The 13,689-nt window shown below is 44.7% G+C and overlaps 1 protein-coding gene across 1 annotated transcript in view; it reads left to right on the forward strand.

Moving 5' to 3' along the window:
• usp25 (ubiquitin specific peptidase 25) overlaps positions 1 to 13,689 on the forward strand; it is a 79,229-nt gene that overhangs the window by 8,914 nt on the left and 56,626 nt on the right. The window contains exons 5-10 of the mRNA XM_048238004.1: positions 241 to 403; positions 2,714 to 2,800; positions 4,781 to 4,918; positions 6,135 to 6,211; positions 10,296 to 10,369; positions 10,629 to 10,780. Coding sequence (XP_048093961.1) covers positions 241 to 403; positions 2,714 to 2,800; positions 4,781 to 4,918; positions 6,135 to 6,211; positions 10,296 to 10,369; positions 10,629 to 10,780 — 691 coding nt within the window. The remainder of the gene's footprint in view (positions 1 to 240; positions 404 to 2,713; positions 2,801 to 4,780; positions 4,919 to 6,134; positions 6,212 to 10,295; positions 10,370 to 10,628; positions 10,781 to 13,689) is intronic.

A 13,689-nucleotide genomic window follows, 5' to 3' on the forward strand; every position in this document is an offset into this window, starting at 1 on the left:
AGCCTATTACTGTGTGATGGAGTGGTGCAGGTTATAGAAAGTGATTTGTGTGGGTTATGTTGTAACACTGTGTGGTCATTTTTAAATGGCACTCTGCTGTAGGATACTGGAGGCCAGTATGGGTTATGTTGTAACACTGTCTGGTCATTTTGAAATGGCACTCTGCTGTAGGATACTGGAGGCCAGTATGGGTTATGTTGTAACACTGTCTGGTCATTTTGAAATGGCACTCTGCTGTAGGATACTGGAGGCCAGTATAGCAGAAAACAAGGCCACTCTGAAGAGGTCACACGCTGAAGTATGGAGGGACTCTCCGAACCCCTACGACAGGAAGAGGCAAGACAGCTGTCCTGTAGGGCTGAAGAACGTGGGCAACACCTGCTGGTTCAGTGCAGTAATACAGGTGAGTTGATCACTTGTACCTGCGTCCATTTTCACCTGTCCGTTACATCATCAGCCAAGGCAACACGCATCAAGTCATTCAATTTTGAGGATGTATGATGCTAAAGAAAATTAGGTTTTTCTGAAGACTTAAAAATAGTAAAATAGTTGTGAAAAATAGTAAAATTCTTATGAGTGGTTAAATGTAAGCAGGAGTTGTAAGTGTTGTGGTCTGTGTTGAGTGACTGGTCAGGCCCCGCGGCCGGTGAATTTAATATGAATGTAATGGACCCTGGGATCAGTGCAGACTCAGTCACATGTTGTTTGCCTTCTGTGTGTAATCCGAGCCTGGCCCCGGCTCCTGCTACGCAAACACATAGGGTGTAGTTTGGGCTGGCGCTCAGCTAGGTGGGGATCCTGCTACACAAACACACAGGGTGTAGTCGATAAACCGTGCGATTAGCATTATATTCGACTAATGCTAACTAACACTGTCTGAATATTTACACATACACAACAGTTATGTTCATAACATCTGCTAGAGGCATTGTATGATATATGTACACATTTTAAAAAAGATGTACTGTATATTTAAAATGCTTGTCCTACTAATGGTGTCAGGAAATGCAGAAAAATGTGTTAATAGTTGATGCTTATAAATAGAAACGCGGTTGAAAGCTCATTTCTCTGGCAAAGATAATGAGGTCAAGACCAGATGGTATCTGGTGTGTGTGTGTGTGTGTGTGTGACTGACTGAGAGAGAGACAGTGAGACAAAGAGGGAGGGAGAGACTGAGAGACCTAAAACATAAAAGAAAGAGGTAAAGTGGAGAAAGATGCTAAGTGGTGGAGAAAGATGCTAAGTGGTATAGCTCAATGGGTAAAGTGGAGAAAATGGCACAGTGGACTGTCTGGAGAAACTGGCCTGTGTCCAGTGAGGTGCTAACAGCTAGTCTGATGTCTGGGGCGCTAACGGCTAGACTGATGTCTGGATGAAGGGTCTGAGCAGAGACTCCAAGACTCTCAGACTGCGTCATACTGCGCTGTGCTTGGCAGGAACTGCAGAAAAGCGGAAGCAAGTGTTTAGACCACAGCGTTAAGGCTGCTGTTTAAACAGCTCCTGCTAGAGATGGACTCTCAGTAGTGACTGGCGAGATGGTGTGACATCTGCTATTTGTGTGACAGGGAGGGTGACGCTAACACACACACAGCTTGTTTCTGTGCAATATGCACAAAATGATTACATCACACTTGTGTTCAGTATTTCCGTTAAAGTCACACTGTGTATTTCGAGTTAACTTGCAGGGAGTTAGATTCTCTAGAGGAGACCCAGTCCCACAGAAAGTTAGATACATTGTAAGTGAAAGAGTGGTTCGTTAGTAGGGGTGTCACAATTTCGATTTTAAGTCGAAATCGAACGAAATTACATCTCAATCTTGAACTTCGAACTCAAAGGTACAATAATCAACGATGTAGCCACACCCCCCACGTCCAGCATGTCACGTCCAAGACGCAAAAACACACACACACACACACACACACACACACACACACACACACACAACACACACACACGTGTTGAACTGCAGCATCAACACTCTAACTTTTGGCTACAGCCAGTAAAAAAAAAACGCATCAACCGACCGAAATCGGAGCCCCTCTTGCTACTCTGAACTCACCGTGTGGAAGTATTTTGTCGTTCATTCACGTCAATCAAGACTAACTTATTCAACTTAACAAGTGAAAAGATGATCTAGTTACAGTCCAGAATTATTTTAAGGCATAAAATGCACATTGATAATAAGTGCATGTTCCATGAACACTAACTTTGGGTCTCTTCAGAGTGTGCTGAAATAATCAAATTATCATTTTGTGTTGTTTTATTTCACTATGTTCACGTCTATGTTTAATGTTTGTTTTGTTTACAACCTTGCAGTTTCAAAATAAAAAGCGGTTTCAAAATAAAAGCCCCCGAAACAGAATAGGAAAAGGCCAAAAAAAGCAAACGACATAAGGAGTGCCCCAATAGTAATATTAAAAAAAGATTGAACATCGAATCGAATCGTGACTTTAAAATCGAAAAAATGAAATCGAATCGAGGATTTGGAGAATCGTGACACCCGTATTGGTTAGTGTGCGTCATGTTCCTCCTGTCCTCTTTTTGACCGTATGCTAATCGTGCGTGGGCCGTGTGCGTGGACCGTGTGCGTGGACCGTGTGTATTAATCGTGTGCGTTAATCGTGTGCGTGGGCCGTGTGCGTGGGCCGTGTGTATTGACCGACGTGTGTGTGTGTGTATTGACCGACGTGTGTGTGTGTGTGTGTGTTTGCAGTCCCTGTTCAACTTGCTGGAGTTCCAGAGGCTAGTCCTTCACTACTCCCCACCAGCACACGCTCAGGAACAGCCACGCAATCAGAAGGTAAACACCACAACAACAACACATTGCATTTATATAGCGCTTTTCAAACAGAAGGTACGACACAATAACAACAACACATTACATTTATATAGCACTTTTCAATCAGAAGGAACAACAACACATTGTATTTATATAGCGCTTTTCAATCAGAAGGTAAACACAACAACAACACATTGCATTTATATAGCGCTTTTCAATCAGAAGGTAAACACAACAACAACACATTGCATTTATATAGCGCTTTTCAATCAGAAGGTAAACACAACAACAACACATTGCATTTATATAGCGCTTTTCAATCAGAAGGAACAACAACACATTGCATTTATATAGCGCTTTTCAATCAGAAGGAACAACAACACATTGCATTTATATAGCGCTTTTCAATCAGAAGGAACAACAACACATTGCATTTATATAGCGCTTTTCAATCAGAAGGTAAACACAACAACAACAACAACAGCACATTGCATTTATATAGCAAGCCGGTCGGCGGCCTCACCCACAGCTGGAGAAAACCTTTTTTTTTCTTTTCTTTCTGAGCCCCAAAGTCCAAGAAACAAAGGGAAGGAAAGCTACATGTTTTGTTCAAAGGGAAGAAAGCTACATGTTTTGTTCAAAGGGAAGAAAGCTACATGTTTTGTTCAAAGGGAAGAAAGCTACATGTTTTGACATTCATCACTCTTTGTGTGTCAATATCCTGCAGTGATAATTATCTGCTCTTTGCCAGAGTCTGTGATGTCGTTGATCTTTCCTCCGTGTAGCCACTGTGTTCATCCCCTGCGCATATAGCCCCTGCATATAGCCCCTACCCAATAGCAGCCCATGCGTATAGCCCCTGCGTGTAGCCCCTATAGCCCCTGCGTGTAGCCCCTGCGTAGCCCCCCAAGTGTGTGTATAGCCCCCCCCAAGATAGCCCCTCATTATAGGCCCTGTGTATAGCCCCTGCGTATAGCCCCTATAGCCCCTGCGTGTAGCCCCTGCGTGTCGCCCCTGCGTGTAGCCCCTGCGTATAGCCCCTGCGTATAGCCCCTATAGCCCCTGCGTGTGTATAGCCCCTGTGTATAGCCCCCCATGTATAGCCCCCATGTGATAGCCCTGCGTGTAGCCCCCGTGTAGCCCCCCGTGTAGCTCCCCTGGTGTAGCCCCTGCAAGATAGCCCCTGCTTATAGCCCCTATAGCCCCCAAGTGTGTATAGCCCCCAAGGCAGTGTATAGCCCCCAAGTGTATAGTGTATAGCCCCCCCAGGCTTGTGTATAGCCCCTGCGTGTGTATAGCCCCTGCTTGCGTATAGCCCCTGCGTATAGCCCCTGCGTGTAGCCCCTATAGCCCCTGCGTGTGTATAGCCCCTGCGTGTAGCCCCTATAGCCCCTGCGTGTAGCCCCTATAGCCCCTCCGTGTACCCCCTATAGCCCCTGCGTGTAGCCCCTGTCCAGAAGCAGCCCTGCGTGTCTAAGCCACTGGTCTAAGCCACTGCAGACATCCCAGAGGCCAAGATGGAACACGGTGTCCAGTTCCCCAGCCTTCCTCGGCCACAGGAAACACACACACACACACACACACACACGAATGCGAATTGCGAATATAGTTTTTTTTTGTGTGTTAGTTTTTTGTCATTCCTGAATGTTTGTCGGCAGCACACCAGCCATTTTCTTTAACATGAGGAATGCCGTGAAGTCATTGTTTTGAGTGCTTCATCAGTTTTAATAAACTGATAAGCCTCCCTTGCACATTTGTTCCTTTTCAAGATTTTGAGATTTCCAGGTTATCTCTGGTGAATGTATGATTTTAGATGTGTGGTGTGTGTGTTTTGGGAGGTCACAGTATCTCATGACCAATTACGCTCTATGTTCCCATGGAAACGTGGTCACGTGACAGGCCTCTGTGTGTGTTCCCCATGGAAACGTGGTCACGTGACAGGCCTCTGTGTGTGTTCCCATGGAAACGTGGTCACGTGACAGGTGTGTGTGGGTCCCCTAGGAGCGCAGGAACCTGCCCTTCATGCAGGAGCTACGGAACCTCTTCTCGCTGATGGTGGGCTCCAACAGGAAGTATGTGGACCCCTCCAGAGCCGTGGAGATCCTGCAGGAGGCGTTCCAGTCCTCCGAGTCCCAGCAGGTGAACCCACACCCTCACCTCACGCACAATAAACTCACCTGCAGGAGGCGTTTCAGTCCTCCGAGTCCCAGCAGGTGAACCCACACCCTCACCTCACGCACAATAAACTCACCTGCAGGAGGCGTTTCAGTCCTCCGAGTCCCAGCAGGTGAACCCACACCCTCACCTCACGCACAATAAACTCACCTGCAGGAGGCGTTTCAGTCCTCCGAGTCCCAGCAGGTGAACCCACACCCTCACCTCACGCACAATAAACTCACCTGCAGTCAATAATAATAATAATAATAATAAATAAGTGAATTATAACAGGTGAACTCACACCTCAGGCACAATAAACTAACCTGCAGTCAATAAGTGCATTATAAAAGTAACATCAGCTACACTCCCAATGCTTAGCATAGTAAAGTATCTGAGTTGCAGAAGGTGAACACACAGAATGAAAGACTTTGTGCATAACAGGAAAATGCTGAAGGCTAGTTTCCTATAGATTAAGCCTAGTCCTAGTCCCAGCTCAGTGGAGATTTGCATTGATTTTTTTTTTGTTTAAGTTTAGGACTACGCTTAACTGGCCCTTACTGAAGATATGTAAAGGGTTAGGGTTAGAGATATGTAAAGGTCAGTTACACAACCAAACTCACAATCCGTAGTATAGAAATCATAGCCATTATCAGAAAATATGACACGCCAGCAGAGGAGTCTCGTGCTGAAGGGACTTATTTTCCGATAATGACCGGCGTTCTTCCTGCTCGTTATACGGCTATTTGCCAAAACGAAAAAATAAGGTCCACGATTATGTCTTCTTACATTTATTTGTTACCGTTTCGTTGTGGCTTTTGCTGAGAAACAAATAGTTTGCAACACACGCTACGCTGAACTTGAATCAAACATTCTTTAAAACACAGCTGATCAACCGTCTGCTTTCACTTTTGAATGAACTTCCATTGCACGAAGTGACCGGACTACTTGCGAAGTAATATGGAAGACTTAAATCAGAAGCACAAAACCCGTTGCCAATGACAGCGGTAATTATACGTTTGCAGTGGTAATTACATGAAAATAATTTACCGTAGAACGTTGGGAAATCTCATTCAAATCAATGGAGTGTTCTACTAGCATTGTGAAGAGCCGTATAATAAGCATGACAAGTTAACAAGTGTGTGTGTGTGTGTGTGTGTGTGTGTGTGTGTGTGTGTGCGCGCCTCTGTTTCTCCAACAGCAGGATGTGTGTGAGTTTACGCACAAGCTGTTGGACTGGTTGGAAGACGCATTTCAGGTGAAGGCTGAAGAAACGAGGTAAAAATAAAAAAATTCTACCTGTTTACATAGGACAGTACCCACAAATGGCCCTTTATGGTAAAGCAAAAGTATGTGAAAATGTGCCAGACTTTTAATACTGTGCTGGTAGTTGCTCAATAGTTTGCAGGGCTCCAGACTGCGACCAAATGGTCGCATGTTGTGACCAAAATTTGAGAGTGTGACTGAATTTTACATCCAGTCGTACACATGCGACCAGTAAATTTGCCTCCTTTTTTTTACACGTCAAGCGTGGAAGTGACGCGTCAATGAATCCGGAATTTGTGGCAAGCCAATAGGGAATGGCCACTCTAGAGATAATCGAGCACTCCAAGTGGCTAATGTGTGTAGGGGGAGGGTCCTAGAGATAATCGAGCATGTGTAAATGTCTGTGGGAACAAGACGGGTATCACAACCTGCTCCTCCGACCTGCGGCTAGTGCGCTAGTGCCAGAGTCTAGAGTCACAGTCGGATGATGAGTCAGGTTTGTGTGGTGAAAAAGGCCCAAACCAACCATTTTCGGGAAGACTGGCTACGAGAATTCAGCTGGTTGAGGTACTATAAGGAGACAAACTCCATGAACTGCGAATGTTGCAGACTACATATGTTGCAGAACTGCGGGAAATACAAAGTTTGCCGAAAGTGCAGTTTTAACACAATACACTAGTGTTGTCTTAGCCTCAAGCATAGAGTATGCAGTGACATGTTAATGAATGAAAAAGTGGCTGCCGGTTGCTTTTAGAGGGGCTGTAAATCAGAGCTTCAAAAGTTCCCAATAAAATGTGACACTGAATTTAAAACAGCACATTGTAATTTCTGCATCTGTTATCAAAGTATGTATTAGTTATACAGTGGAAATTAGTAGAGATGTGAATATTTGGTTGGCATGTTAGTATGTATTAGTTATACAGTGGAAGTTAGTAGAAATGTGAATATTTGGTTAGCATGTTGATTTACGGTTAGCATGTTGATTTACGGTTAGCATGTTGATTTACGGTGTTTGCCCCTACATTGCCTGGTTGCGCCCCTAACATTTTCACTTGGCGGCCACTAGTGGCCACTGTGCTCCTAGAGCCCCTAACATTTTCACTTGGCGGCCACTGTGCTCCTAACCTGACTCCACCAGATGGATTTTCTCCGCATATCCATCTGGGAACTTTTCATTGAAGAACTTTTGGGAAGGGGCGGAAATACTGGTTAGATGATAGACAGATGGTTTATCCAATCACCACCTTTGGGGGTTATTGAAGGGCCAAATCAACCAATTAGATGAACAAAGTGTTCTTCTAATGCCTTCGTTTAACATACAATTAGGTTAGGTAGCGTAACTAACGTTAAGATGTTTTAACTTACCATTTGTATGTGACATAAACCTAATCAACGACAATTCCCATCAAGTTTTCACGGTAGGCCCTACACTTCTGAAGAAAGTATATTCCTCCATTATGAACTGGAATCGGCCGTGGAGGATGTCTGTGTCGTTCAATCCTCCCAGCTGCATGGCTGAGACTCATAGCTTCACAGCTTACCCAGGAATACTTTCTAATTTGAATAAAACTTGCGCGATATAATAGCTATGCTCATCTCATCTGTGGATGCCGTCATGTTGTTCGTTGCGTCACACCTCAACCCGCCTCAAAGCCAACGCTGATTGGACGTTCGTTTGGTGAACTGCTCCAAATTCTCTTTAACGAAAAGTTGCCAGACTGATCTGCCAGTAAAACCTTGAAAGCTCGCCAGATCAGGATGGTCTCACGAGGCTACTGTGCTCCTAGCGCCCCTAACATTTTCACTTGGCGGCCACTGTGCTCCTAGTGAAAAAAGTTAGTCTAAAGCCCTGAAGTTTGAGACAATATGTCCTCACTGGGCTAAAAAATAATCATTACACATCTATGGTACTATGGAGAGGGTCTCTGCAGACAAACTGACTTTTAACTGACTGACACCTTTGTAAGTGTAAAGAAAGGGTATAAAAACTCTCAGTTTGTGCAGAGATCCCCTGGGCATGGAAAATAGACACTCATTGCTCAGTCCATACCTACTGCCGTCTAGCCACTGCACCAAGGTCATACCTACTGCGGTCTAGCCACTGCACCAAGGTCATACCTACTGCGGTCTAGCCACTGCACCAAGGTCATACCTACTGCTGTCTAGCCACTGCACCAAGGTCATACCTACTGCCGTCTAGCCACTGCACCAAGGTCATACCTACTGCTGTCTAGCCACTGCACCAAGGTCATACCTACTGCCGTCTAGCCACTGCACCAAGGTCATACCTACTGCTGTCTAGCCACTGCACCAAGGTCATGAATCTGTTCCTAGGAAGCTCAGTGAGTGATAAAATGTAAATCTGTCCGACTCGAGCTAAATAAATAAATAAATAAATACAGGCATCGTAAATGCAAATATGCATGAGTCAGCATGTACCCATAAAACACCTAAACAAATCCAGGACTTTAGACCATCTTTTTCTCCATACAGACAGGCCTGGGTTGTGATGTATTTGAATGATATTTCATCTGTGCCAAAATGGCAATATTATTTTCCAAAGAGAAGAGGAGTAGGTACTCTGTTTGAAGAACTGCTGGAATTGTTCAGAGAGAATATAATAATCTCCCTTTTTATGTCTTTTTTTAAAGCAGACTAAGATCGGTTCATAGTCTGCTTTACGCTCTCTGCAGACTAAGATCGGTTCATAGTCTGCTTTACGCTCTCTGCAGACTAAGATCGGTTCATAGTCTGCTTTACGCTCTCTGCAGACTAAGATCGGTTCATAGTGCCTGCAGACTAACGGTGGGTTCCCACTGCTACGAATCTTGTGTCGCTCTCGTTGATGTTGAATGGGGGCGAAATTCACCTTGATTGGGCGAAATGAGAGTGAATTCACCGAGCCAAGCGAAGGTTTAACTTTATTCAAATTAGGACCACTCGAGAACCATCAGTTCAGCGTGTTTGTGTTTGGAGGTGGGAATTACAAAAAAGTCTGAAAAGTCTGCAACATAAGTATAAGTATATATACTCTTTTGATCCCGTGAGGGAAATTTGGTCTCTGCATTTAACCCAATCCGTGAATTAGTGAAACACACTCAGCACACAGTGAGGTGAAGCACACACTAATCCTGGCGCAGTGAGCTGCCTGCAACAACAGCGGCGCTCAGGGAGCAGTGAGGGGTTAGGTGCCTTGCTCAAGGGCACTTCAGCCGTGCCTATCAAGTCCGGTTACAAGTCCGAAGTGCTAACCAGTAGGCCACAGCTGCCCCACATGAAAACCTGTATGTGATTAAAAAAATTCTAAACGAATATTGGTGCTTCTATCAACACGGATTGTGGTTTATATGTTACACAAATTTAGTCAGAGCAAATACACCACCAAATAGACCACTGTAGATGTTCATCAAAGTTCAAAATCCCTGTGCACAGCCCTTCTTGCTCCAGGTGCTGATGGTGTGCAGTATAACTATTGAAAAGTCAAAGAGTAGTATACATCGCACACTGGAGGGTATATTTTGCTGACTTTATTTGGCGTGAACAACGCGTTTCGCAATTTGCTTCATCAGGTTCACGTTCACAGTCAATCTGACACCCGCAGGTGAAGTAGGTGGTAACATCATCACATGACCACACCAGAAAATACAATAATTACCATCAATTCAATATCCTGCATATTTTAGCTTGCATATACATATACACAATCTATGTCATTTAAGCATATTTGTATCAAAAAACATAGCAGATTGGGAAGTGTAGGCTATGTTGTGAAAGTGAAAATATGATATTAGAAAGGCAAACAAAGGTTAATGTTGCTTTTGACATAGTACAATGAAGAAAACTGATGCTCTGAATACTGATTCAGCTGTCTGTAAAAGTTTCTCTAATTGACACATTTCAAAAAATACAAGTAAAAACAGTTTTGTGTGGCAGGGCACCTTTAAAAAAATTGATACCCACCCCCCTCTAACCTGATCTGACCGCCCTCTCACCTGACCTTACCCCACCCCCCTCTAACCTGACCCCCCTCTGACCTGACCTGAATCCCACCCCCCACCCCCCTCTGACCTGACCCCACCCCCACCTGTCTTCACAGAGAAGCCAAAGAGCCCAAGAACCCGATGGTGGAGCTGTTCTACGGCCGGTTTGTGGCCGTGGGAGTTTTGGAGGGTGAGTGAGCAAGACTGCTGAGGAGATGTAGCAGGGCATGGTGGAGGTGAGGGGGAGGAGGTGAGGGGGGTGGTGGAGGTGGGTGGGGGGGGGTGCACAAATGGGGGTCCTTGCTGAGGTGATGTAGCCTCTAGTAATGACAGGACATTGGGGGGTGGATATATGTAGATACGTAGGTCATATGTGGGTGGGGGGGTGGATATATATACGTTGGTCATATGGGGTCCCCCCCAGGTAAGAAGTTTGTGTCCCTCCCCAGGTAAGAAGTTTGAGAACACGGAGATGTTTGGCCAGTACCCCCTGCAGGTGAACGGCTTCAAGGACCTGCACGAGTGCCTGGAGGCCGCCATGGTGGAGGGAGAGATCGAGTCCCTGCACTCTGCCGACAACACCGCCCGTTCTGGACAGGAAGTGAGAGCCCCTGTGTGTGTGTGTGTGTGTGTGTGTGTGTGTGTGTAACAATATGTTAGTATTTTGTTTGTTGTCTTGCATGCTCTCTCCAATGCAAACAAGATTTGGGTTCATAGCCAAGTAATTCTGCTACATAACATTGAAAACAGATAAATGTGTTTATTTGAAGCTCACATACAAATACTGTAGTTCAGCTTCAAGTATGCGCACTTACGTGACTACTTCAAGTATTAGCCTACTGTTACGAGCCCATCAAATGATATGAAATGGTGCAACATAACATACAAAGGCCATAGAGACGGTGCATAACAACTTAATTTAATGAAGGATTGTGGTTTGATATAAACGGAGCATGGTGGTACTAAAGCAACCAAAACAGAACAGAAAGGAAACCCTGACCACACATATCTTAAGGGGAAATATGGATCTTGCCTGACTCCCGACCAGAAACAAAAGACATGGTTTGTTGTGAGTCTTCCGGGTCCGCTTACTGCTGTTCTGAACTAAACCTAAACTAAATAACGTGAAAACCCATCACCGAATACCACCTGCTCTAAATATGAATTAACTAAAGACAAGACCTACGCACAATAGATTTTCTTTAGCCTACAGCACATGTGCGCTTTGTGTGTATTGAGGCTTATTTAGAGACACATGATGCAATAGATCACATAAAAGAGTTCACAACTGCACGTGTACGTAGAATATAGTTTACAGCAGTGCATTTACAGCAGTGCATTTACAGCAGTGCAGTGCATTTATAGCAGTACATTTACAGCAGTACATTTACAGCAGTAGCAGTGCATTTACAGCAGTGCAGTGCATTTACAGCAGTGCATTTACAGCAGTAGCAGTGCATTTATAGCAGTGCAGTGCATTTACAGCAGTAGCAGTGCATTTACAGCAGTGCAGTGCATTTACAGCAGTAGCAGTGCATTTACAGCAGTGTGTGTGGGGCTGTTTGGGGTGTGTGTGTGTGTGTGCATGCCTGTGTGTGTGTGTGAGGCTGTTTGGGTGTGTGTGTGTGTGCCTGTGTGGGCTTTCAGACATAACCCTACGGAGGTCCGACCCTTCGGATGATTCAGATATGATGCTAACCTGCGGACCTTATACTGACCTTATACGGACCTATGTGTGAACGACATACACGCACATTACAGAATCTCTGTGTGGTTGTCGAGTGAGGGGCGGGGGCTTGCAGAGTTCGCAAGAGGTGAGATATGACGCAGAATATATGCGGCCGCTGTCACAGCTGCTAGCCTACTGTTTTTGTTTACAACAGACAGCATAAAAGGTGAATACAGCGCGCTCGTTTTGAACGTTGTTGCAACAACGTAGCATGTTTTCCGTTACATCCACAACATCCGTTACATTCCGTTACATCCGCAGCATCGATGAAAGATTGGAGCGTGACCTACAGACATTTCCAAGAGATTACGACAATGAATGCCGCCGCGGAGCGGTCCGTTACTGGAGAAAGTGAGCTGCAGTGCCCAGCGTCATCAGCAAAGGAGGCTGTGGAGGATCGACCCGTGGACAACTCCAGTTTGGCTATCAATAATGTAAACCCTACATGCTTATTGTTGTGCCAACTGCTGTAAATGCACTGCTGTTAATGCACTGCTACTGCCTGTAAATGCACTGCTGTAAATGCACTGCACTGCTGTAAATGCACTGCTGTAAATGCACTGCTACTGCTGTAAATGTACTGCTGTAAATGCACTGCTGTAAAATGCCCCTAAGCTGTAAATGCACTGCTACCAAGGTAAATGCCCTTGCTGTAAATGCACTGCACTGCTGTAAATGCACTGCTACTGCTGTAAATGCACTGCACCACAAATGCACCGTTACTGCTAAATGCACTGCACTGCTGTAAAATGCACTGCTACTGCTATAAATGCACTGCACCGCTATAAATGCACTGCTACTACTGTAAATGCACCCGCTGTAAAATGCACTGCACTGCTGTAAATGCATCTGCTACTGCTGTAAATGTACTCGCTGTAAATGTAACTGCCCTATAAATGCACTGCACTGCTGTAAATGCACTGCTGTAAAATGCACTGCTGTAAACTATATTCTACGCATTAATGCAGTTGTGAACTCTTTTATGTGATCTATTGCATCATGTGTCTCTAAATAAGCCTCCAATACACACAAAGTTTCACATGTGCTGTAGGCTAAAGAAAATCCATTGTCTTTGTAGGTCTTGTCTTTAGTTAATTCATATTTAGAGCAGGTGGTATTCGTGATGGGTTTTTTCAATGCTATTTAGTTTAGGTTTAGTTCAGAACAGCAGTAAAAGCCCGGACCCGAAGACTCACAACAAAACCATGTCTTTTGTTTCTATCGGAGTCAGGCAAGATCCATATTTCCCCTTAAGATATGTGTGGTCAGGGTTTCCTTTCTGTTCTGTTTTGGTTGCTTTTAGTACCACCATGCTCCACTATATCAAACCACAATCCTTCATTAAATTAAGTTGTTATGCAATCGCCTCTATGGCCTTTGTATGTTATGTTGCACCATTTCATATCATTTGATGGGCTCGTAACAGTAGGCTAATACTTGAAGTAGTCACGTAAGTGCGCATACTTGAAGCTGAACTACAGTATTTGTATGTGAGCTTCAAATAAACACATTTATCTGTTTTCAATGTTATGTAGCGGCCCCATTTGGCTATGAACCCAAATCTTGTTTGCGTTGAGAGAGTGCAAGACAACAAACAAAAAAATACTAACATAACAGTGACGTGGTTCGTTTTTCATGGTTTATTTTCCCAGCATCCGTCCCCTATGCCATCATCTGTGCCCTATGCCCATCCACTGTGCCCTCCTCTATGCCCATTCCACAATGCCCATCATCTGCCTCTATGCCACCCACTATGCCGCTCATCCATGCCCCTATGCTTA

This window comes from Alosa alosa, chromosome 2, assembly GCF_017589495.1.
Source record: "Alosa alosa isolate M-15738 ecotype Scorff River chromosome 2, AALO_Geno_1.1, whole genome shotgun sequence".
Classification (NCBI taxonomy): domain Eukaryota; kingdom Metazoa; phylum Chordata; class Actinopteri; order Clupeiformes; family Clupeidae; genus Alosa; species Alosa alosa.